This window comes from Aristolochia californica, unplaced genomic scaffold (genome assembly GCF_029961685.1).
Source record: "Aristolochia californica isolate CCGP_79_NKW_82.1479 unplaced genomic scaffold, dmAriCali1.0.hap1 SCAF_13, whole genome shotgun sequence".
Taxonomy (NCBI): Eukaryota; Viridiplantae; Streptophyta; class Magnoliopsida; order Piperales; family Aristolochiaceae; genus Aristolochia; species Aristolochia californica.
The window spans coordinates 27228839-27253212 of record NW_027181804.1 but is presented as its reverse complement, the minus strand read 5'-3'; the positions used below and the strand labels follow the sequence as shown (position 1 = coordinate 27253212).

General features: G+C 35.6%; 1 protein-coding gene across 1 annotated transcript; it reads left to right on the top strand.

Moving 5' to 3' along the window:
- Positions 1-3153: 3153 nt before the first annotated feature.
- On the top strand, positions 3154-17068 carry LOC137947811 (K(+) efflux antiporter 5). The gene is made up of 20 exons (XM_068793598.1): positions 3154-3680; positions 4746-4789; positions 5043-5110; positions 5223-5307; positions 5409-5470; positions 5665-5740; positions 5818-5892; positions 6164-6235; positions 6319-6402; positions 6488-6556; positions 6668-6745; positions 6863-6951; positions 12196-12292; positions 12502-12555; positions 12852-12947; positions 15255-15443; positions 15538-15615; positions 16260-16304; positions 16392-16487; positions 16678-17068. The coding sequence occupies exons 1-20, from the start codon at positions 3452-3454 to the stop codon at positions 16717-16719; spliced, it is 1728 nt and encodes a 575-aa protein (XP_068649699.1). The 5' UTR covers positions 3154-3451; the 3' UTR covers positions 16720-17068.
- Positions 17069-24374: the final 7306 nt, after the last annotated feature.

Below are 24374 nucleotides of genomic sequence, written 5' to 3'. Positions count from 1 at the left end.
TAAAAATATATTCGTTAGAGTCGATTGTTCGATTAATGAAAATATATGATTAATCAACCTCATTTATAACTTTTTGGACAATAGTAAAAAAATGACTAGTGTCACCAAAAACTTTAAAATAGGGACAAAAAACTCTTCCCGAAACAAGAAATGAACATATATTGATAGGGGTGGCATCGAATCGAGCCGATTCGCGAGCGGCTCAAGCTCGGCTAGATTCAATTATTCTGGATCCAAATGAGGTTGTTTAAGTTAGCGAGTCAAGCTCAACCGAACCATAATTCCGTTCAAAAGCTCACGAGCCTGCTCGTTAACTTAACAAGGCCCAAGAGGGGGGAGTTGGGAGCGGGACGGGATGTCTTCAAGTTTTGATTCGTAGAGTCGAAACTCATCATCGATTTACCCCGTCTAGGTAAGTACGTTTTGTCATCCTTCTCTCTAGAGTTTTATAATCCCTCCTCTCATGTGATTCTCTTCTTGTTGCCTATGTGAGACTAATAAGCCTCTAGTGAAGAGGGGAAGGAAAAATGAAAACAAGGGATAAAGAGAAAATAGAAAAAAGGAAAAAATAGGAGAATAAGGAAAAAATGAAAAAGGAAAATGAAAAAAAATGGAGGAGAGGGAAAAAGGAAAATAAAAATAAATAAGAGTTGAAAACAAATAGCAAGAAGAGGAGAAGACTGAAAGAAAAAATTAAAAATTAATTAAAATTATAATTAAAGTGAAAATGAGGAAATAAATATAAACTATTTTATAAAAATATAAATAAAAAATGAGGGAAGAAAGAAAGGAAAAAATGGGAGAATAAGGAAAAAGGAAAATGAAAAAAAAGAGGAGAGGGAAAAAGGAAAAGAAAAATAAATAAGAGTTGAAAGACAAAAGGAAAAGGGAGCAAATAGTAGGAAGAGGAGAAGAGTGAAGGAAAAAAATAAAAATATTATAATATATATTTAAAAATTAAAATTAATTAAAATTATAATTAAAGTAAAAAATGATGAAAATAAATATAAACTATTTTATACAAAACATAAAGAAAAAATAAGGGAAGGAAAAAAGGAAAAAAGGAGAGTAAGGAAAAAAAGGGAAAATGAAAAAAATGGAGGAGAGGGAAAAAGGAAAAGAAAAATAAATAAGAGTTGAAGGACAAAAGGAAAAGGAAACAGATAGAAAGAAGAGGAGAAGAGCGAAGAAAAAAATTAAAATATATATTTAAAATTTTTAATGAATTAAAATATAATTAAAGTGAAAATGAGGAAAATAAATATAAATTATTTTATAAAAATATATTTTTATACATGAGAAATATTTTTTTAATATTTTCTTGTATAATTGAGCCATGTACTTAAATCTTGTTCTCAATTTGAAAGTTTTTCTTGCTCATAACTTAAAGTGTATTTTAAGTCTTTGTAAGGGCTAAAAGATTGAGACTCAATTATTAATATGGATTGTCAAGTAAATAAGACTAGCCAAAATACCCTTTCAATTTAATTGACCCATCACAAAGATAAATTTCATGACATACAAAATAATTTGTAGTATTGATAACAAAAAAATTATTAAAAATGAAGCCACATTAGTGGTTTTTTCAATAAATGTTGAAAAAACATTTTTGGTAGAAATACTTTTTCAGGGACTATTAGTGCCTCATTTTTTTTAAATATTTTTCTAATTGGAAATTCTTATTAAAAATCATATAATTTTCTAGGTAAGGTTTTTTCTGCCAAGATCGGCTAGAAAACCGTATAAAAATTTTTTAAATAAGTATTTGACAGTTGATGCTATAATACTTTTAGCATGAGGCAATTTCATAGAAATTTTGTGTTTGACATTTTATTTGATTAAAAATTTATAGATAAGTATAGTAATATATTAGATTGATTATTAATTTATATTTATTTCCTTGGAAGAGGCAATAAGAGGTTCATTTAACTTTCCTAAAAAAAAATTAATATATTTATTGTAATTTTCTAGTAACTCACTAATAGGATTTTATTTAAAGGTTTTTTTTGGAAATATGTATCCTAAGAAAAATATTTCCTAGAAAATAAAATTTCAACCAAGGGCACTAAGGAGGTCATAGTAGATTTATGGCTAGATTTAGAAATTACAAAATAAGCTAGACAATATTTGGGGTAAAAAAAAATAATATTAGTGAGATCTAATCCATTATCGAGATTCAATCCCGAACCTCCCCTATCTTTTTTTTGAAATGTATGCATAATTATATATATAATTTATTTGACATGTATTTTATGCAGAGTATTAAATGTAGGTTGAAGCTCGAACTTAGCTCGAGCTCGAGCTAGAACTCGGTTAAAATTATTTGACTCGAGTTCAATTACAATTTTAAGCTCGAACTTGAGTTCAAAATATTTAAACAAGCTCAGCTCGAACATAGGTAGGTTCGAGCTCGGCTTGATTTCAATGCCACTCCTATATATTGACATACCAAACCCAAATTTATCGAACTTTCCAAATACTTTGCATATCTTCTTGGAACCCCTAGTTCTATCAAGCCCCACATACTTCTTTCCACATGCTTAAAAAATATCATAAAAATATCAGGATTTATAATATTTATTTATCATTATTATTTTTTTTAAAATTACATTAAAGACCAGGCATGGGTACCCAAGCTAAGAAATAGATAAAATCTAAAATTAAAAATTTTGAATTATTTAATTAAAGTGTAACAATTCAATTAAAACGTTAGTCACCAATGTAAATTAAACTTTGGTCTTAATCATTTGAAAATAGATCATACCATTTTCTTAAAAGATTCTATTGTAAACCCAAATTTGTAACCATAATTTTTCTGATTTGCCGAGTTAACTCTAACTCGTCAAGTCAATCAAATTAGGGAGTGAACGAGTTATTCGCCTTTTTTGTTTTGGCCAAATTATTTCTGACTCAGTCAATCAAATTAGGGAGTGAACGAGTTATTCGCCTTTTTTGTTTTGGCCAAATTATTTCTGACTCGTCCCGAGTCAGGTGAGTCAAAATTGTGTGCGGAAACCCCGAATCCTGAGAACGGCTCGATGAGTCCAGCCACCAATCAGGTGAGTCCGGAGAACGGTCCGATGGGTCCCTCACTTGAGTTACATATTAGATCTGCTATCAATATCAATCAAACCCACGATGTACCGACGGCAACGGCTTACCTGTCGCAGAAAGCGTGCCAAACAAGAGGAGCGGACACCAATGTTCAATTTGATTGATGAAAAGGGAACCGCATTCTGAAGATAGTCGAATTCAGAGATGCAACGAGCGCGAATCAGTACTTGAGAGCGATTTGTGATTTCCAAAATTTCGAGAATCCGCATTTTTAAGGAGTCTTCTGAATCCGATGGTCTCCAACAGAGCTTCGCGAGTTTTAATTTGCATTGATTTGGATAGATAGAGCGGGACTCTGCTTTGGACGAGGTCGAGGGCTGAGGTTTTTTCTTCTCTGATGGCGACTCTGACGTCAATTCGAGGGAACCTGGTTGTGTTTGTCCTTGTTTCGGTGGTGCTAGTTCATGCTAGATTTTCTGTTTTGGCGAGATCCGATGATGAAATAAGAGAGAGGTTTTATGGAGATCTACTGAACTCCACACCGCCGGACAGCAGCGATGGGAGCATAGCGCAGATGTTCGATCGTGTTTTGCAGAAGGAGTTTACCGAGGGCGATCAGCCGGAAGGTATTGACATTGTCTCTGAAATTCATTTAATAGCTTATCTGGTGGATTTTACCATTGCTGTTTGGGCGTTCATTATTCCTTTTGAAATACCACCGCTATTGAAATATCAACCAATTATGGTGAAACATGTTAACGAAGCATGAGAAAGTGAGTCCACTTTTAACACCCTTTTGTTACTGTTCATTATGATTAGCTTTCTTTAGCGGTTTCAAGCTTTTCGGGTTTTTAATTTGGATCCTTTCAAAAATTCTACCGAACTTAACATTTTTAGCAATGGCATTCTGAGCTTGCCCTTGGCGAGGAACCAGGTATTGTTGGGACTAATTGCAAGTTGTTTATGTACCACTGCGCCTGTGGAGAATAGATAGGAATATGCTGGTTTATGCGACATGATGGTCATCTCAGCAGGCTGTTCTGTCCTTATACATCTTTCTTGTTGAACTGCTTTTTTTTTTTTTTTTTCAAAACAGCCAAAAGTTTAGCCCGCTCAATTATCATTCAGTTCAGTTGCATGCACATATGAAGGTCTCTGTTTCAGACACTGGTCATATCGATGAATACATTTATATGAGTGAGAGATCTTGACATTAATCGAGTACTGTGTAAAGTGTGGATTAGGTTTGCCTTCATATGCTATGCGACAGTTTGGTTTGGGCTTATAAAGCAGTATTCTGTACTGCCAGGGATGCTAAAATTAAGATGGTAGATGGATATGCTGGTCAATCTGATAACAAAATGGAAGAAACAATGATATTTTATATAGTTTCAAACGAAATAACTCTAATAAACATATTTCAAGGAAAAAAAGAAATTGGTTGTTGTGCAACAGCACTATCAACGACTGTTCCAGTGACTATTTACTCTCCTATGATAGCCATTCCCTTTGGTTCTAGGTTGTGTAGAAAGAAAGAAAACTGAACATTCTCTCTCTTTTTCTCTTCTGGCATCTGTTTGACCTATCTTTCAACCATTACATTTGCTTCTTGAACCATGTGGATTGGTGTGATTGCTTGTTAGATTGTTTCCATGATGCCAATTAGGTTGACTTGATTTTAATCATGTCAGGGCCTGATAAAAGCAGCTTCAACAGTAGCTTAGCAGATCAACAGGTAGGTGTAATTTCTTCTTTAGTATTTCTGTGCCATTGTAAAGATATATTTTGACAGTGTGTTATACATACAAAAGTGCATGTGTCAAGTTTGTCCAATATTCTGGAGAATGGCAAGTAAAACTGAGACATGCATTTTTGAACCTTTAGGTTTGCGAGCTTCTTGTACCTAAGACTCATTGAACTGACATGGAGTGTTTCTTTTATTGCACCTTTTGTTTATGTCATTTCCTGACTTCTGATTATGTATACAGGCTGAATTGGAGACTGTAGCTAGGGTTACTCATGACAAGTCTAAGAAAAATGAAACCCAAGAAACTAAGTACGGAATCTGTATTTTGCATGTCTCAAGCTTGAAGTTTCTTGATTGGGTTGCATATATCTGATGATGCACTCTTTATCTCAACCATTCTATTTATGTTATTATGTCACAGTGGCACCAAGCCATTCCAGATGCAGGATGTTTTCTCCTTGCCAAATGATGACTCTGACGAGACTACTACCTTGATAGACAAAAAGGTGCCTGGATTAACTATGTGATAGACAACAGATGCTACCAAGTGATTATTTAGTGCTTATATCCAAAAGTTATCTGACATGTACCCTAAATCTTGTGACAGGATAATATATTTATTATGTCCAATAGAAAATCAAACTTTCCGGTGCTTCAAGTAGATTTAAGGTTTGTTCCAATTGATATGTGATTTCGATTTTCGTGTTTTTTAAATGGCTTGCACTGTTAGTTTCCAATGCTGAGGTGGACTTTCCCTGGAACTCTTATCTTATAATTTATGTCTAATAATGAGATATAAAGAGCCAGTTTCTCTTTTCTTAGTACATTGGCCTGATATCTTTTATCCAAATGTTTCTGGACAGGTTAATTTCAGATTTGGTAGTTGTAATTGTCTTTGCTACTATTGGTGGAATCATCTCGTCTTGTTTGGGTCAACCGGTTAGTTTTTCTGTATAGTCACTTATTCAGGGCTTAGTTATTTGCCAGTGATTATTGACTGAAGCTCCTTTTGCCAGATTATTGTTGGATATCTCCTTGCTGGGTCCATTGTAGGACCAGGAGGTTTGGGTTTCTTATCTGAATTGGTGCAGGTGAGCTTTAATTGTGTTTCTTTTGTCTTGTCTTTTCAGTGATCATATAACAATGACAGTATGGTAATGGGAAGTCTTTCTGCTACTTTTCTTTGTTTACTTACTCTCTACACCAGGAGGGGATTATTTGAAGTCATTGTTTTTCATACAATCAGAAAAAGCAGTGCTGCTGTTCTAAGATATGATTTTGTCATATCTTAGTGCTGTTTAGCTTCAGATGCCTATTCCACTTTGTCTAATGTGGTAATAGTTGGTTTTCCTTTTTCTTCAGGTTGAGACTGTTGCACAGTTTGGTGTTGTCTTCCTCCTTTTCGCTTTGGGTCTTGAATTTTCTTTGCCCAAGGTATACTATTGTAGGTTCTAAAGTTTTTTTGGTCTTTAGCCTTTGCGATGGAGCAGTATTTTTAATTTAACTTACGAATGCAGTTAAAAGCTGTTGGGACTGTCGCTATTCTTGGAGGGCTTCTTCAAATAGTTATTTTTATGTTCATGTGTGGCATAACAGCCACAGTAAGTTTCAAACCTCACTTCTCATTTAAAGTTGGCATTTCCAGTTAAATGCTCCATTGAAATACATTTTATTTACTGGAAGCAGTTATGTGGGGCCAGATTGTCAGAGGGGATATTTGTAGGAACCTTCTTATCAATGTCATCTACAGCAGTGGTATCTGTCTCCTCTCTACCAATTCATAGCTTCATTTGGTTCTTCTTGTCTCCTAATGTAACAAGAGAGTACTTGTATTTTATGGCCATCCTTTATTCTTTTCTATGCTAGGTGTTGAAATTTTTCGTTGAAAAGAGCAGTGCTAATGCTATTCATGCTCAAGTTACCATTGGAACACTTATTCTGCAGGTCTGTCTAGTTATATATTTTGATTCTTTTATCAGATGAACAGCGATAGTGTATCTCTTTGGAGAGCTTGATGTGGATTTCTATTATAATATTTCTAATCATTGATGGTTATTGCAGGATTGTGCTGTTGGATTGTTATTTGCTTTGCTCCCCGTTCTGGGAGGAAACGGTGGTCTATTTCATGGAATAATCTCCATGGCAAAGCTGTAAGTTCTTTTGTAATATCTTCTCTAGCTAAGGAACATACAATGGTAGAAATTATTAACAGTATGATTATGATAAAAATTCCTTTTCTTTTAGGAACCTCTATACATCCTCGTGTAGAAATGGACCTTATCTAACTGCTTTTAGTTTACATGCCTTATTTTCCATAATATAGAAAAGTGGAATGGACTAAATGCCCCTCTGATAAAGCCCAAATTTTTGTAAAAACACGCATGTACCAAGCCTACAAATTGTAATTTGGGGGGCATTTATTTTCACAAAGTCTAAGTGGTGCCACCTTAAGAGTAAAAGTGGCAATTTAATTTTGTTTTCCAGAAAATCTAGGGTGTGCTACTTTTGACACGTGAAGATGAATTCTTTCTATGATTTTTCGACTTTCAACCTTGAGGACAAGGTTGATACTCAAGAAGGGTGGAATGATAGAGACCCAAAATTACCCCTAATGAAGAAGAAGAGGAAAAGAAGGAAGAAGAAACAAGAGAAAAAGGTGGCACACGTGTGCACCCATGCACATGCATGGGCGTAAGAGGTCAAGGGCAAAAGAGGAAAATGATACTCAAGAGCAAAAGTGGGAATAAGGTTAAAAGTTAAACGTAGAAATGGGAATCCTACCTTCCTTCTTTTGATGAATCCCTAGAATTTCTACTTTCCTTTGTTAAATTTCTAGAAGATAAGATTGTAATTGATTTAGAAGTTTCTTGGATTCTCTCCTTTGATTTTATAATCTCCCATTGATCGATGTAATTAGGGAGCCTAATTGATTGAGGAGTTTCCCTAAACATGTAACAGAAAAGGTATAAATAGGGCCTTGGTTGAAGGAAAAATCAATCAAGACTATTCCTCAAGTCTCTCTTGTCTTACTTTGTCTCCATCTCCTCAAGCTTGTCTCCCTCTCTCTCTTGCTTAGAGGAGCCTTAATTCTTTATTTGGAAGTTGAGAAGATAAGACCTTTACGAGGTTCTTATCAAAGTGGTAGAGTAGGATTATTCCTTGAGGCCTCTCTCATCAGCATGGTCAACACAAGAAGTATGGAGCTCCAATTACAAGAGGTAGTTGCTACCCAAGAGCCCAACCAAGAAAACTTGGGTGATGAAATATCTAGTTTGAAAGATCAAGTTCAGCAATTGATCACCATGTTTCAAACTTTTTCGGAAAAAAGGAATGAAAGACCTTCTTCCCCTCCTCGGGTAGCTATGGATCAGGAAGCTTCAAGAAAACCTATTTTTGGTAAGTTATCCTTCCCTCCAACACCAATCCTACCTACCCCTTCTCTTTCAAATATTTCTCCTCATCACAAATCTTCTACCTTCCATCATCTTCCCCATTAAATGACATACTCTACCACTACCCAACTTGATGCCACAATATCCCAAACCTATCCTCAACGTCAAAACACTTACTTTCGTTTTCACTCTCAATTCTACCCACCTCTAAACCAACTTACAAATCCAATCATCCACACTACATCTCAAAAAAATAACCCTCACTTTTTTCCTCACCCCAACGCATAATTACCAATGTTCTGTCCTCATACAACTCACCCAACTCCTTCATATTCTCCATCCATCTCAATCTCTCCATCTCCTCCCCAAACAAATCCTTTCCACCTCCATCACTACAACCATGAAACAAACCACCAAACTATGCACCGCCAAGCTACTCTTCTAGCCACCCACCCCTGTGATGATCCCCACCCTATTCCTTCCAAGAACCACACCACACATTACCTTCCTATTTCCAAATTCAACCCCAACTCATACTTTCCAAATGTAGACCGTAACCCGCCTCAACCAATCAATCCTCGCCCATACCAAAAATCAAATCCTCACCCTCACGGACCACCTATGTATCACCCACCATCCCATTCAGCACAACCACCTACTATTGTCCAAGACCAAAATGTTGTCACTCTAAAAGAAGCTTGGTTGCATCAAGCTCAACAAGCACCAACTCAGCATACCACAAGAGCATAAGCAAAATGAGCTTAACAAGAAATATGCATTGTGAGAGATTGAAGACAAGTTCTTACAACGCTTTCATAGCACTTCAACCTTGAGGGCAAGGTTGATCTTCCAAGAAGGGTGGATTGACAAAACCCAAATTTATGTAAAAACACACATATACCAAGCTAGGGGACAGGTACAAATTGTAATTTGGGGACATTTATTTTTACAAAATCTAAGGGGTGCCACCTTAAGGGTAAAAGTGGGATTTTTTTATTTTTTTAGAAAATCTAGGGTGCGCTACTTTGAACATGTGAAAATGAATTCCTTATATGATTCTTCTACTTTCAACCTTGAGAACAAGGTTGATACTCAAGAAGGGTAGAATGATAGAGACCCAAAATTACCCCCAATGAAGAAGAAGAGAAGAAGAGGAAAAGAAGGAAGAAGAAACAATAGAAAAAGGTGGCACACATGTGGACCCATACATATGCATGGGGCGTAGGAGCTCAAGGGCAAAAGAGGAAAATGATACTCAAGGGCAAAAGTGAAAATAAGGTTAAAAGTCAATTGTAGAAATGAGAGTCCTACCTTCCTTCTTTTGATGGATCCCTAAAATTTCTACTTTGCTTTGTTAAAGCATTTCTAGAAGGTAAGATTGTAATTGATTTAGAAGTTTCCTAGATTCTTTCCTTTGATTTTATAATCTCCCCTTGATTGATGTAATTAGGGAGCTTAATTGATTGATGAGTTTTCCTAAACATGTAATGGAAAAAGTATAAATAGGGGTCTTGGTTGAAGGAAAAATCAATAAAGCCTATTCAAGTCTCTCTTGCCTTGCTCTCTTCTCCCTCTCCTAAAGTTCGTTTCATTCTCTCCCCTTCTCTCCCACTTAGTCTCTCTCCATCTCTCTTTTTCTTTCTATTTCTATCTCTCCCTTGCCTAGAAGAGCCTTAATTCTTTCTTTGGAAGTTGAGAAGATAAGACCTTGATGAGGTTCTTATCACCCTCATCCCAAGATAATGAAAAAGGACTAAAATTTGAGGAAAAAAATTACAGACAGGGGGAGGGGAGGGGGCTCCCTTGATAAGTACACAGGTGAGGGTGGCGGAGAGCTGACCTTCCCCCTCCTGTCTGCTCTCAAGGTAGGGTGGGACCACTTTTCTTCTTGCATGGGGAGGGGGGGAGGGTGGGGGATCCTTTTCCATTGGCAAAGAAAAAAGGGGAGGAGAGGGGGCTCTCTCCTTAAGGTGCTGAAAAAGGGAAGGGACCGGCTCTCCATTCTCGTGATGGGCAGGGACTGGACCTCCCTATCCGACCCAGTCTTTGGCTGACTCAGCTGGGTTAACCAGTTTTTCGATTAATCCAGTGTTTCAGTTTTTCAGATCTGGTGGAGGGACAGAAGTCTGGTTGAACCTGATTTGGTCTGTTCTAGACCATATACACCAATTATTATCTATTCTCCTTTACACTTTTTTTTTTAAATAAATTCTCCTTTACACTTGTAACACCATGAATTTGAATTTATTTTGATTACATTGTGTTAGTAACTTTTTGTTACTTGAGTCTTTATTCATTCCTCTTTGGGTTGGGTTACTTCTAATGTTTCAGTTTTATAAAATGTTTCTCTTCCAGAACAATAACTGCATGACTACTTTTCTATCTTTTGTTTTCATTGATTTTTCTGGTAATGCGCAGGCTACATATGATTTGAGATAAAGGACTAATGAAATGGTCAAATTTGTATGCTCTTGATGCTTTGAGTTATGCACTTTAAAAGAAAAGGAAAACTTATAAAATGATAGCAGCAAGTACAGAAATTTTTATTAATTGTAATTCTTATAAATAGTGATATTGGTTTTAGTGTTTCACATATGATTTTACATGCAGCAATACATTCCAAAGGTTTCATAAATGTTGCTAAGGTTATTTGATATCTAATGGCTTCATGACTTGAAAGTGAAGACTAGCTCAAAAGGGAGGCATCTTGCTCTAAAACCTTGACAAAGTTGCTTAAGTCTATTTCAAAAGACTAGCTGAAGTTTGGAGGTCTTTCCCCAACTAATAATCTCGACTTTTCTTCATCCATGTGGGATTGTGTTATGATCCTGGGGTTAAGTACTTGGGTCTTTTGGGTAGTATTGGCTAGGTGCTTAACATTTGGTATCAGAGCAGGCATCACGTTGCGGGTTTGAATTATGGAGGGGGCAACCTGGAGGCCAGATTAAAATTACTGGTAGTCTCAAAAAGTGATTCGGGCCAGTCTTACTAGAGTGGGCCGCTAGAGTGGGTCACTAGAGTGAGCTGCTGTGGACGTCGGCTCATAACGGCGGGAGTATTTTTATGATCCTGGGGTTAAGTACTTGGCTTTTTGCTACCTAACAGGCCGGTCTTTTGGGTAGTATTGGCTAGGTGCTTAACATTAGTGGCCCACTCTAGCGGCCCTGGCCTGACTCACTTTTTGAGACTACCAGTAATTTTAATCTGGCCTCTAGGTCGCCCCCTCCGGGATTCGAACCCGCAACGTGGTGCCTGCTTTGATACCAAATGTTAAGCACCAACCAATATTACCCAAAAGATCGGTCTGTTAGGTAGCGGAAAGCCAAGTACTTAACCCCAGGATCATAACAGATTATTATCTCTAACAAGAAGAAACAGCGACCATAGAGTTTGTGCTGCAAATTGGAGAGGCATTAGGTCGCTGAGTAGAAGAGAGATCAAAAGAAAGCAGGAGAACAACTTGTTTAGTGTTATAACTTGATCTCCTGCCCTTTGTTTATAACATAACAAGAATGAATGGTAACTACAATATGCCTATGACATTAAATATGGCACATGGGGACAAGAACACAGCAACTAAAGAAGCACAAGTAAACCCAGTTTCATGACAGTATTTTGCACTCATACTGCATTTATATAAAACATACTCTAATATTTGAATGCTGTCCCTTGATCTGGAGCATTAAATCACATATTCATAGCTTAGAGCACACTTGCGTTAAGAGGAGGAGTCAGGTGTGTATATTTAAGCCATGAGATCTGGACCTAATAGGTAAAATACAGAAAGCGTGCAGCTTACATGACCTTGCTCTCCAGATTCTGTTTTGCTCCTCTTATTGTTCCTTCGTTCTTCTTTTGTTATTCTTTTGTTGAGAATATGGAATCACAACTCCCTTCAAGGAATTCTTCAAGGAATTGCAGAGTCTTGGTTTATTTGTTGTGAAGAAATGAGATGACACTTTTGTTTTGTTCGAATTTATGAGGGAAATGGTCTATCTGCAGGGTGCTCGTGTTGTCCTTATTTCTGATGGCAATGTCGCTACTGTCATGGTCTTTTGTTCCGCGCTTTTTGAAGCTAATGATACAGTTATCATCTCAGGTAAGTCAGCTCTGTCATACATATCTTGGAGATGTAAATCAACCATGTTCAGTGAGCATCAGCTGTTTTTGTCTTGATGCTATCTGTGGAAACCTTCACTGTCTGCTGGGCTGGAAGTATCTTTGGGCCATATGAAGGTGTTGGATCTCTGTTTTTTGTCATCTTGGGTAACTCTGTCATTGATACCTTGCGTTTGTGTCCTGTTGCAGACAAATGAACTTTATCAGCTAGCTTCTGTGGCCTTTTGCCTGATGTTGGCGTGGGTAAGCGGAAACTTGCCATTGTAATCTATTGTCATAATGTGTCTTTTCTCTACTTTTTCTTGAGTTTGTTTTGTTGCTAATATTAGTAATTACTTGTTGGGCTGGATGAGGCATTAATCTCACATATGTTGAACATTTTAAGCAATATAAATGCTGTATTGTCTCAGTTTAATCTTGTCATTGCTGATCTACTTATTTTTGCCTATTATTGGTTTATCAAGCAACAGAAGGGATGAACGGTGGGTAATTTCTATTGACAATCTAAATATCTGTTATACATGGTAATACTTTTCCAGTGCAGTGATAAACTGGGCCTGAGTGTTGAGCTGGGGTCTTTTGTTGCCGGCGTCATGATTGCCACGACTGACTTTGCCCAACACACTTTAGAACAGGTCTTTCTTTCATCTTTCTTATGTAATTTCTAGTTATGCTGCTGATATTTATTTATTTTATGGAAGGTCCAACAAGGACATTTTGGTGCAAGTTCCTGTTTCAAGCGAATCTGTACTCTTTACTGGCATTCTATTTATCTAATTGAGATGGATGATCAATCAACTTGTAATATATGCTGCATATTTGGATGCTTTTCTGCTGCCTTTTATTTATCTTACCGGGGCTCTCCTCTTACTTGGCGTTTCCTATCTGAAGTTTACTGTGACTTAAACTGGGGAAAGAAGGAATAAGGAGTGTATAGTGGTTTGCAAGAAGTAAGTGAGAGAATGAGTGTGAGAGGAGAGGTCTGAAGGAAAGAAGAGAAACAGGAAAGGACAGAAAAGAGATTCAAGAGGAAAGGAGGTGGTTGAGTTAGAGACACCACTCAAACTTCATTTATAATGTATCCTTATTGACCGGACGACAAAAGGACCCCCCTTATGTATAATATTGAGTGAGGGTAATTTCATAACTTAAATAAATTAGTCAAGCAACTAAATTTGTTCTTGTTCTTCTCATTTGTGAACACTCCCCCTCAAGTTGATGCATAGTGGTCAGACATGCCCAACTTGCCACGAGTTGTTGTCAACCATCTTGGTGCCAATGTCTTTATAAACACATCTACTAGCTGATTTTATGCTAGGTGGAGAGCTGGAGTACAGATAATTCCATATGTCTATACACTTGCAACCACAATTGCTTGAGTAGAGGTTTCACCAAACCTTATGACAAATACCAGCACGAACTATAACTCTGTATTTAGCCTCAACACTCGATCTTGCTACAATACACTGCTTCTAGTTTTGCACTTGACTAAGCTTTCTCTTACCAACATACCGCACAAAAGCATAGACTTCCTATCATCTAGAGATTCTTCCAAATCAAATATCTACATAGTCTTCTATGTTAGTATTAGCCTCAAACTTGTATAACGACTCATTTCTGGAGACCTCTTCGAATACCTCATTTGTTCTTTCCAGTAACTACCCTACGGATTATGGTTCGATTAAGAAGTTTACTATTTATAGATAGCAGTTTTGCATTCATTTTATTACATGATAGAAGTCAGAGTGTTGTTATGTTGGTTTTCAGTCTTCTATTTAGATGCTTTCCGAAAAAAGAGTCCTTTATTTATAAATCCAGGTATATATATTAATTCCATTCTCGAAAAACAAAAAGTAATCTATATAATTTCTGCTGGGGAGTGTTTCAATACTCAGGAGTATTGAAAGTACCAATGAATAGTCGAGTTTAAGATCTCTCTCTTTTTTTTTCATTATTTTCCTCACTTTTCCCTTCCTATTTCTCTTTTTGAGTTCTTTACAGTGATGCTGATTATAATGTTTCCACACTCATGTCTTGTGTTCCGTAGTGAATAAGCTGAAATTACAATCTGAAGGTGTCTTCTGACATTTGACTTGTTGAGCTTTCTATATTTGAGCATACCAAATGTACATGCAGTCACTTGTTTCACCTACGTTGGTTGGAATAATCCCACATAGCTTAATGTCACAAAAATCATCTAATTATTAGTTTGGAAAAACTTCATAACTTCGGCTGGGAACGAACTTGGATGCATCTTTAACCTGATACCTAAGCAGGGAACATGTTCTGTTGGGCCTAGATCGTACCTATTTAATTTTTGCCCTATTTGTGTTATTCATGTCTTTGGCTTGCTGCCATTTGTGTAGACCTAGATGGGAGAGAGATTATTAGTCCCACAGAGATTTATGTTAGGAAAAACACTATGGTTTTTAATTGGGAAAAAAGCCTCAAAACTTTGGCTAGTCATTTTGGGATGGACTTGGAATCAACTTAAACAACCTAAAATATCTCCCCCTAACTCATCCAGGGCATGGTAGATCATATTTTCTTTTTGTGATTTTATTAATGTGTCATTCTCACCGATCTAGTGAAATCAGTATTCATAGGATACTTGTTGTTGGAGTTACAAAAGAAAACATAATTGTTGGAAGATGGGCCCAAGCCCAAATGACCAAAGAAGGCCCATCTTCCAACAATAATCATGGCATTAGCGAAGGTATTATAGTTGTAGCATGATGAGTGCCAGTTAGGTTGAACCAATTTGGAACCTTTTCTCAACACTCTTCTTGCTAGCGTTGGCATGCTAATGCATGTAAATTGCTTGTGGAGCCATGTTGACATACTGCTTGCTTCAGTCATTCTATAGCACCATGACATACTATAACTGACATGATTGAATATCCGTAGTTACTCTTCATGACTTCTGTTCATGTATGCTTCAGGTGGAACCAATTAGAAACCTTTTTGCAGCACTCTTCCTTGCTAGCATTGGCATGCTCATAGATGTACATTTCTTGTGGAGCCATGTTGATATACTGCTTGCTTCAGTCATTCTTGTTATAGTAGTCAAGACAGCTGTAGGGACTATTGTGGTCAAGGCCTTTGGATATGGCACCAGAACATCATTCCTTGTAAGTGCTTGCCCTCATGATACAGGCTTATACGTTATTTCTGAAGAACAGCTCCTTATTGTGGTTTCTTTTTGCTGACTCATGTGCTGAATAGGTGGGTATGTCACTTGCTCAAATTGGGGAGTTTGCTTTTGTGCTCTTGAGTCGGGCCTCAAATCTTAAGCTAATTGAGGTGATTTCTCTCTCTTTCTCTCTTTCTCTCTCTGATGCTCCAAATAACAAATTATTTTATCAAGATGGAAGCTTCCTTTTCAGTTGCACTAAAATGTTCTTTGATTTCACCATTTAATCTGGCTTAAGCTCCATTCTGGTAAAACATCATTAACTGTTCTTATTCTCACCTATGAGTGAACTGGTTTGATATAAAGAAAGAGTTAGAAAATTAACACCTAATAGTATTAATTTCAAAACAGAATTTTTGTTTTTGAGAAATGCAAAACAGGAAGTTTAATTCAGAATTTGATAAACTTATTAGAGAAAATCGTAAAGAATCTTTAATAGGCCTAGACGGGTATAAAGCATAAAGATCTTTGCTTTTGCCTTGTTCTGTAAGAGTTGACTTTAGGGGAAATAGTTCACTTCCTTAGCTTTGGTGCTCAGGGTCTACTGGGTATTTCTCAGTGCAAGGACGCACATGGCCTGCATATGAGCTCAAGATTATTTTATGCTATAATAATAAAAATAAAAATAAAGATTCTTTTAGTCTAATAAGATAGTTGGCATTACGCTCGTAGACACCCATGCTATCCATCTTACTGGTAACTGCATAAAGTATTTTAACATCATCAGATCTCTCTGATTCGTTTGGAAATGCAGGGAAAAATGTATCTTCTTCTTTTGGGGACTACTGCTCTGAGTTTGGTAAGTTCTGTGTTATTAGGAATTTGAATTGTTTGTCTTGATATTATTAGTTGAAAAAAAATAAAATCTCTCCTCTGAATTGTCTAGGTGACAAGTCCTCTCATGTTCAAACTGATACCTGCTGTGATTCACTTGGGGACCCTCATGCACTGGTTTCCATCCGAGAGCAGCACTCATACTGAGGTGTGCTAACATCACCATTAATATTTCTTTCATGTAATGTCTTCTTGTTTCTTGGTATTTACACACTTCTATTAATGTCATAAACAAGCAAGAGCTTGAAATTGGGGCCTCCGAAGCTATTTTTTTTTCTTCTCTTTATTGAATTTAATATGAGGACATAAAGGGGTGATGTTCTTGGGTATGTGTGCAGGAAAAAGCATCCGTTCTGGAAGCACACAACAGATTGCTGTGACTGATAAAATGTGTTTAACAACATAGATATCAAGAGGCTGGAGGCTGTCACCTGATTTACATTGAATTTGGAGCAAGTTTCTGATCCAGTTCCAGGTAGAATCAATTCCACACACTGAGCTAGAAATATATAACATCTAATATCTTGAAATGTAAATATGACAATTTATTTCTCTCTCTAATGATATTCTTTTGCTTTAAAATTTGTTCCTATTTCTGTAACGAAATGGTTCATATAATGAAACCGAGCTTCCCAATCTGAACTATGCACGGTCCATATGACGAAATGGTTCCTAGGGGATGTAAAGGGCGAAGAAATGGAGCAGATAAAAAGGGTTATTCTCTATCTATTTCAACTTGTCTTTATCTGTTTTGTTTCAAAGGGGTAAAATGTGTTCTTTCTTATGCCACCATTCATTTTCTTGAGTAGTTCAGGTAACAGGGTAATATGGGTGGATAAGTTGTTAATATGAAGGCTTAGTATAAAATATTATATAATACATAGTTTAGACCTTCTTTAACTTAATTCACATAGGATGGGATTGAAATTTACAAAACACCCTTCTTTAGTCGAATTACTTTGACCATTTGTCGGATTTTCAGTTGGGAGTAGCACCAAATGATTGTCTTGATCGCTACTTTGTCATCATCTTGGATCCACTATCATAGTACGAGATCAAATTTTCTCGTCAAACACTAAGTGGAGACTAACGCCAAAGCTGAAGTTAGTAGATCAAGGAGGCTGTAGTTTGCTCGTCAAGTCAAGTACAAATTAAGTTGACATGTAGAGATTGAATTAGGGACCAAATTAGAGGTTTGGATCCTACACTACTTAGGAATTTTGGTAACCTTCTTTTGTGTTATCGTACTATAAACAATTGCATCGTTTTGCGAATGACCTTCTCTATACGTCTACATATTTATAAGTAAAATTACAACATAGCTGGAAGGTTTATCAAATACAATTCGCTATAAAATGCATTAGAATAATGCTATGAATGGGTTTATCTCTACACTCCCCCTCACTTGAAGCATCCTTGATCAATTCTGGAGCATTTTGGTGGCTTTAAAAGTTTGATTTCTTTCTTTCTCTCTCTCTCTCTTTAATCAACTCCTCCATGCTCTACCCCTCTCACTAATCTTTCTCCTATCTCAAATAAGAAACAAAGAAAATGCACCAACGAGTCATTTCAATGCATATGGATCTTGAGAATAGTCATTACAAAAACAATAACCAAAATGAGAAAATACGTCTCAAGAAAATCAACAATATAGCAAGTAGTCGTAATCCTCTTAAGAATCTTGCTACCTTGATGGTAGGCTGCTCCTTCTCATTCTTTTCTTTCACACCCATGAGGTTTCTGCTTCAGATATCACTGCCAATGGTGTTAGTTCTTTTATTTTCAGCTGCCTCAACTCCTTCCTCTTTTCTACTCTTCTCTTTTACTCCTTGTGTCTCTTCTTCTGCTTCTTCTACTTCTCTTCTTCCTTCATCTTCCACTAGTTCTTCCTCATCATCTGGAACACCTATATGCTTATGAATTGGGTTTTGAAAAAATGACAAAACATCCCTTGCAGAGTTCAAAGATTCGAGAAACTCCTTTATTTTAAGTTTTTTTCCGCCTCAAACAAATGGGGACTGTTTGGGCAAAGCACCTATGATCACTCCAAAGCACTCGCATACTTTAAATCAAATGTGGAGTCTGGCGTTAAGTTTTTTTTTCAGAACAAACCCTCCAGGAGCTAATTATCATTGGAACTTTACTTTGAAATCCATGTTTACTTAATTTTACTATTGCTAGGAACATTGCATACTTACTTTCAAATCATGTTATCCTGTCTATCAAAGGTATTTGAAGAGAATTTGTATGAAACATTAATTGATTGGGGTTGAATTGCTAAAATCCAAGTATCTATGAGCACTTACTTTGAAATCTTTGATTAAACTTGGTCTAATTGAATTGAACTAAGCTTTTTGTACTGTAAATTATTTAAAAAGTTTAGATTACTTCTTGGGTCCTAGAATTTTGAAATCAAACAAATATTGAACTACATTAAGATTGTTCCCCAAATTGAAAGTCCATCCAAAATCTGATTGAGCCTTGTATTTTGAAAGACTAATTCAGCTACTCTCACATAGATTGGGTACATAAGATTGGTATAATTTTTATTTGTACTTGTATTGTGAAATCAAACCTATTGAAATGCATTGGAAGTGAGCAAAAGTGTAAGCAAGTAACTCTTGTTTTCAATAGGTTGAGCCTTGTGTAGGCAAGATCACCACTCAACTCAATTTGGTTGGGAAGCTTTTGTGACTGTTGTTGAGGCTGAGTTTGAGGTGTTGAAATACCTTGAAGCTCTTGTATAGGTGAGTGTTGTGAATTTGGTAGTATGATCAATTGAGAGGGTAATCCCTGATTGAGCAGTAATGTAAATTGGCCCTTGTGGCAACTTGATGATGTAGATGACATTTGGCCTTTGACATATTTGATTCAAATTTGGGTTGTACCTCACAGGATATAATATTATCCGGCTTTTTATCACACCTATCTAGTCCTTTAAGTTGGTCTCATGATCGTCATTAAATTAATTTTAATGATAATAAATACTTAACAACTAATTGAAAATTTTGAGTGAGTTAAATTGGCAAAAGAAAAAAACCAAATCAAGTTTTGTCAAGACAATTGTTTAACTGACCAAGAAGCATCCATATGACCTATTGAAAAAGATCATAAACAACTCAAGCCAAAAAAAGACACTATTCAAATACCCCAACAATGTTTGATTGATTAGATAAGATGGAGAAAACTGTTGGAAAAAGATCATCCAATCTAGCGATCTAACAACCAAGAGATCGCCCAATGCAAAAGGGAATGCAGTGGCCATCTATTTGGTCAACATGAAGCCAACAATTGGACTAACAAGGAGGAAAAAATTTCTCAATCTAGATCCATTTGCCTAGACATTCGAACAAAGAACCTACAAAAGGCTAAAAGGCACAACCAAGAACATTGTTTGACTAAACAAAGATGATTCTAATAGACATGACAATGTAAAGGATTTGTATAAAGCCATCAAATCAGTCATTCGGACTAACCGAAAAAAATAAAAGTGTTTATGAAGATTATCATTTGAATGAACCACATGCTTTCGACCTATTCTAGAAAAGTTGTGGTTGAAAATTTTGTAAGAACCAATCATTGTGATCAGTAACTCAAAAATGATATTTTGATTATTTTTTTAATATTTTTGAGCTTTGATTAGATTAAGTTTACAAGATTTGAGTAGAGAATTAAGGTACCTTGAATAAGACTCTAACTTGGTTGGATAGAATTGGGCCCAAGTGGGAGTATAAGCAAGCAAACTCTAGTAAATAGGGTAGAATAGCTTAGCTAGGATGTGGAACTTGTGGACAACTTTAAGGCATGACAAAGGACACTTTTTATAGGGTTTTGATGATAAATGGAGATGATAGGAATGCATAATTAACTTTGAAGAGAATTATGACTACTTAATGAAGATATCTTTCATTTAGTGAGTAACACTTGCCACATGTGAACTCACTAAAGCTATGTATCTAACTAATACAATAACAAGATGCTCTAAAATACTAAAGCTAAAATAAAGACAAATAGATAGAAAATTTAAGTGGCTTACCTTTGCCAAGGGTAGAACTTCCTGGATGAAGATAAACACCCTTTAACGAGGGCAAGCTGCTTAATAACTGTTAAATTTAGGATCCCTTTACTGACATCTCGAGCAAGGTGAGAGAGGGAGAAAATAAAAAAAGGAGAGAGAGAACTCTCGGGTGAGAGAGGGAGAAAAGAAAAAAAGGAGAGAGAGAACTCTCAGGTGAAAGAGGGAGAAAAGAAAAAAAGGAGACAGAGAACTCTTGGGTGAGAGAGGGAGAAAAGAAAAAAAGGAGAGAGAGAACTCTCGGGTAGAGAAGAGAGAAGAGAAAAAAAAAGGAAAGAAACAGTTTAGGCAAGAGAAGAACTCTTCATGAGAGAGAAGTGGAAAACTACTTCACTTTGTTGATTTATTTTTTAGTTTAAATACCTCTATTTATAGTAGAGGAAAGTAGTAGAGTCCAAGTACAATTAAATTACCTTCTCATAATTAAATTCAAACTATAACTCTTAAAGATAAGTCTATCATAATAAAATAACTCAACATAATTAGAAGACTAACATAATTAAAACTAAAACTCTTCTATGTGGATGTGACTATAAGATAAAGATGTCAGCTCGTGGTTATCTTTTTGGGTCCCACTTAATCTTCCAACTAAGTGATAAGGATAACAGCTCATGGTATCTTTGTGGGTCCCAATTGATCTTCAACTCTTCCAACTCATTCCAGCTTGTGCTTCTTATCTTCCAACTCATGCCAGCTCATGTGATAACTCCTCTTGGCAACTCATGTTCTCATGGTGGGTCCCACCGGTTCGTGCAACCATGGTGGGTCCCACATTGCAACAATAACCTTTAAATTATCGATCAAGATGCATTGGATAGGCACTCGATAACCAAGAGGATTTGTATTGATAAAAGATGGTCTTGTGAAGCTCCCTATTTATAGATGGGAGACAAGAGCTAGTTCTATAAATCTTCATATGTGAGACTATGGCTTGGCATGGGGTTACTTGTGCTCCAAGCCATACATCGAATGTGAACGCTTCTAGATTCTTCTACCAAGTTGGCACCCCTTTTGAAAACTTCTTTGAAAAATTTTACCCCTCTACATTAAAGATACATTATCTCTTGGCCTCTCTGTTAAAAAATCTATATCTTCATTTTACTCCTTTGTAGCTTATTTTGATTTCAATTGGGCCAACTATCCAACTACTTGTCCGTCCACAATTGGTTTTGCAATTTACCTTGGCTCTAATCTCATTCTTTGGTTTACCATTACGTTATTGCAATAATCTCACATTAGCTTTTCTTGCAAGCAACCTTGTTTGTGACTCTTAAAGCAAACATGTCACCATTTACTATCATTTTATCTATTAACAAGTCAATGTTGTAGCATTCTCATATACCATATATCTTCTATTGATCAAGTTTTTGAAATTTTCACCATACCTTTTCCGATCACTATGGGTCTCGAGAACTCAATTAGATAAATTTTGATAGTAAAAAATACGTATCAACTAATGGTGAAATTTAAGTGGGCTTAAATGGTAGAAAAAGTCACAAACAAAAAGTTGACAAAACATTTTTTCATCCATTCAAAAAACATATGGACAACTGATAGAAAAAACTGAAAGACAAATCACGACAGAAGTACTCCATTTGAATAGTCCCGAAAAAACCATTTGAATGATAAACTCTAGAAAAACTTAAAAGTTTTCGAGAAGAAACCATCTAGGATAATATTTAACAATTTGAAGACCGCTCATAGAGTGGCCACAAGTTCAGTTGACATGAAACCAAATGTTCAAACAAGTAGAGAGAAAACTCTCTCTAGGATATGATCAACCGATTGTTTGAACAATCAACACAAAGAAGGCTAGAAGACGAGAATAAAAATTGAACTACCAAAGATATCAATCGACCATACATGGATATATTTGAATGTCTAGGAGAAAAAAAGTCATTGTGGGAATTTGTTCGACCAAACATTCAAATGACGAGTTCAAAAAAGCTAAACAACTAAAAAAGGAGGCCATGCTGATTACAAAGCAATATTCAAATGATCCAATTTGTGTTTGAATGATATGACCCAAATTTTTTGTAAAAATAAATTCAAAACTTTGATTTGAGCAAGATAGAACATTAACAACTATTTATGTGATTAACAACTCAAGAAGAAAAAAATTAAGTATTTTCTCACTATTTTTAATTGAGATTTCATTGAATTTTGTAAAAGTGTAAGATCTCCCTTTTTGAGCTCAATATTGATTTTTGAATATTGAGAACTCATCCATTTAAGTTGTTTTTACCCCAAATAATGTATCTTTTAATTTTTAAGGCTTTTACGACCGCTCTTGAGGACATATAATTAGAAATCAATTTTGGAGTTTGAATACATATTTGAATGGCCTCACTCAGAAGGATCTAAGTATGTATGCACATTTACTTTGAAATATTTGATCTCCTAGTTATATTGTTGCTAGAATCTTTGCATCAATATTTTAAAGTCATATCAGTCATTCTAGGAAAAGGATTTGTTGTGACCTTTGCATGATTATTGATGATTAAGGGCTGATTTTTTAACATCCAAGGTCTGCGTGCATTTACTTTAAAAACATTTGATTGAACCCGGTCAAGAGAGTTTGGACAAGTATTATTCTACTTTACAATCATTTACATAGTTTAAATTATCTCTTGTGGGTTGTAAATTTGAAATTAATCTCTTGTGGGTATGTTCCCTGATTTGAAAACTAATCTAAATAATTTTCTCCCACATAGCTTGGGCATATAGTTGTATACTTGTAATTTTGAAATCGGTCTAATTGAGAGTATATGTGAAAAAATATAAAGAAGTAACCCTTTAAAGCGTTTGGTCAAGCCTTTTGTAGGCAAGACCTCCCCTCTTATCAATTTAGTGAGAAAAACGATTGTAACTAAGGATTTGCTATTGATAAGCCCTTGGTGGGTTTAAGCAGAAATGTCTAGTTGGCTATTGAAATCTCCTTCAAGGCATAAACTAGAAAACCTGAGCTGCTATTCCAAATACCTTTGTGGGTCTAGGCTAAAGATACTGGTCTGTTATTGTAAAAAATCCCAATTATAGGTTTGGGGGTGAGTCTAGTATATTGTAAATCATTTTGTTGGTATGATCTATAAATTAGTCATTGTAGCCAATTGCACGGCGTAAGTCTTTATGTAGTTGCATTATAGTTTAACCTTTACGAAAATTTACTGTAAATATTGTTAGGCTACTAAACATATTGAATTAACTTTGGGGTACAAACACATTGAGAATAGATTAGCAACCTGAGTTTGGGTTGTGGACTATTATAAAATTTTGTATATTATTATAATATTAATCACATTTACATGGACTTTTAGTTCGAAATCAAGATTTCAAAATGAATTCACCAAAAATCAAGAAAACCCAAAGCCTAAGAAAAAAATTAAAAATTTTCAAAAAAATTAAGAAACCTATCCATCATATCTTTTAAGTTTTTTTCCTCATAGGCTCTAACAAATACCGGTTTGAGAGAGAAATGTATTTTCTGTTATTTGACAATAAAAAATCATTGAGAGAAAATGAAATAAAAGAGAATTCTTAGTTAATAAAATTTCTCTCACAAAATAATGGAATTTGGGGAGAAAAGAAAGAAATAGAAACTTGAGAAAAAATTTTAATTATCAAAATTTTAAAATATTATAATTTTTATTTTCTTTTTCATTTTCTACGTATATTTGACAAGAGAAATTATATTTCTCTTTCATTTTCTCTGTCATTTTCTATGGGCATCTAAACAAGGGAAAAAGAATAAAGTGGGAGGGTTAACAATGCACTTGAAATAAAGTTCATATACATTACATAGTTCACAATGCAGTTGAAATAAAGTTCATACACATTATATAGTTCATTCAATTAAGAGGGAGGGTAAATGAGCATCAACATCATTTGAAAACAACAGGTAATCTACTCAGGCTACAATAGAGAAATTGGAATTCAGCCCGATTTTCCGAATCATTCACT

Bases quoted from the DNA above. Each gene is read 5' to 3' on its own strand.
- LOC137947811 (XM_068793598.1), top strand. From the start codon at position 3,452: ATGGCGACTCTGACGTCAATTCGAGGGAACCTGGTTGTGTTTGTCCTT. The intron at 5,741-5,817 runs GTTAGTTTTTCT...TCCTTTTGCCAG, and splicing joins CGTCTTGTTTGGGTCAACCG to ATTATTGTTGGATATCTCCT. The intron at 12,556-12,851 runs GTAAGCGGAAAC...ATACTTTTCCAG, and splicing joins TTTGCCTGATGTTGGCGTGG to TGCAGTGATAAACTGGGCCT.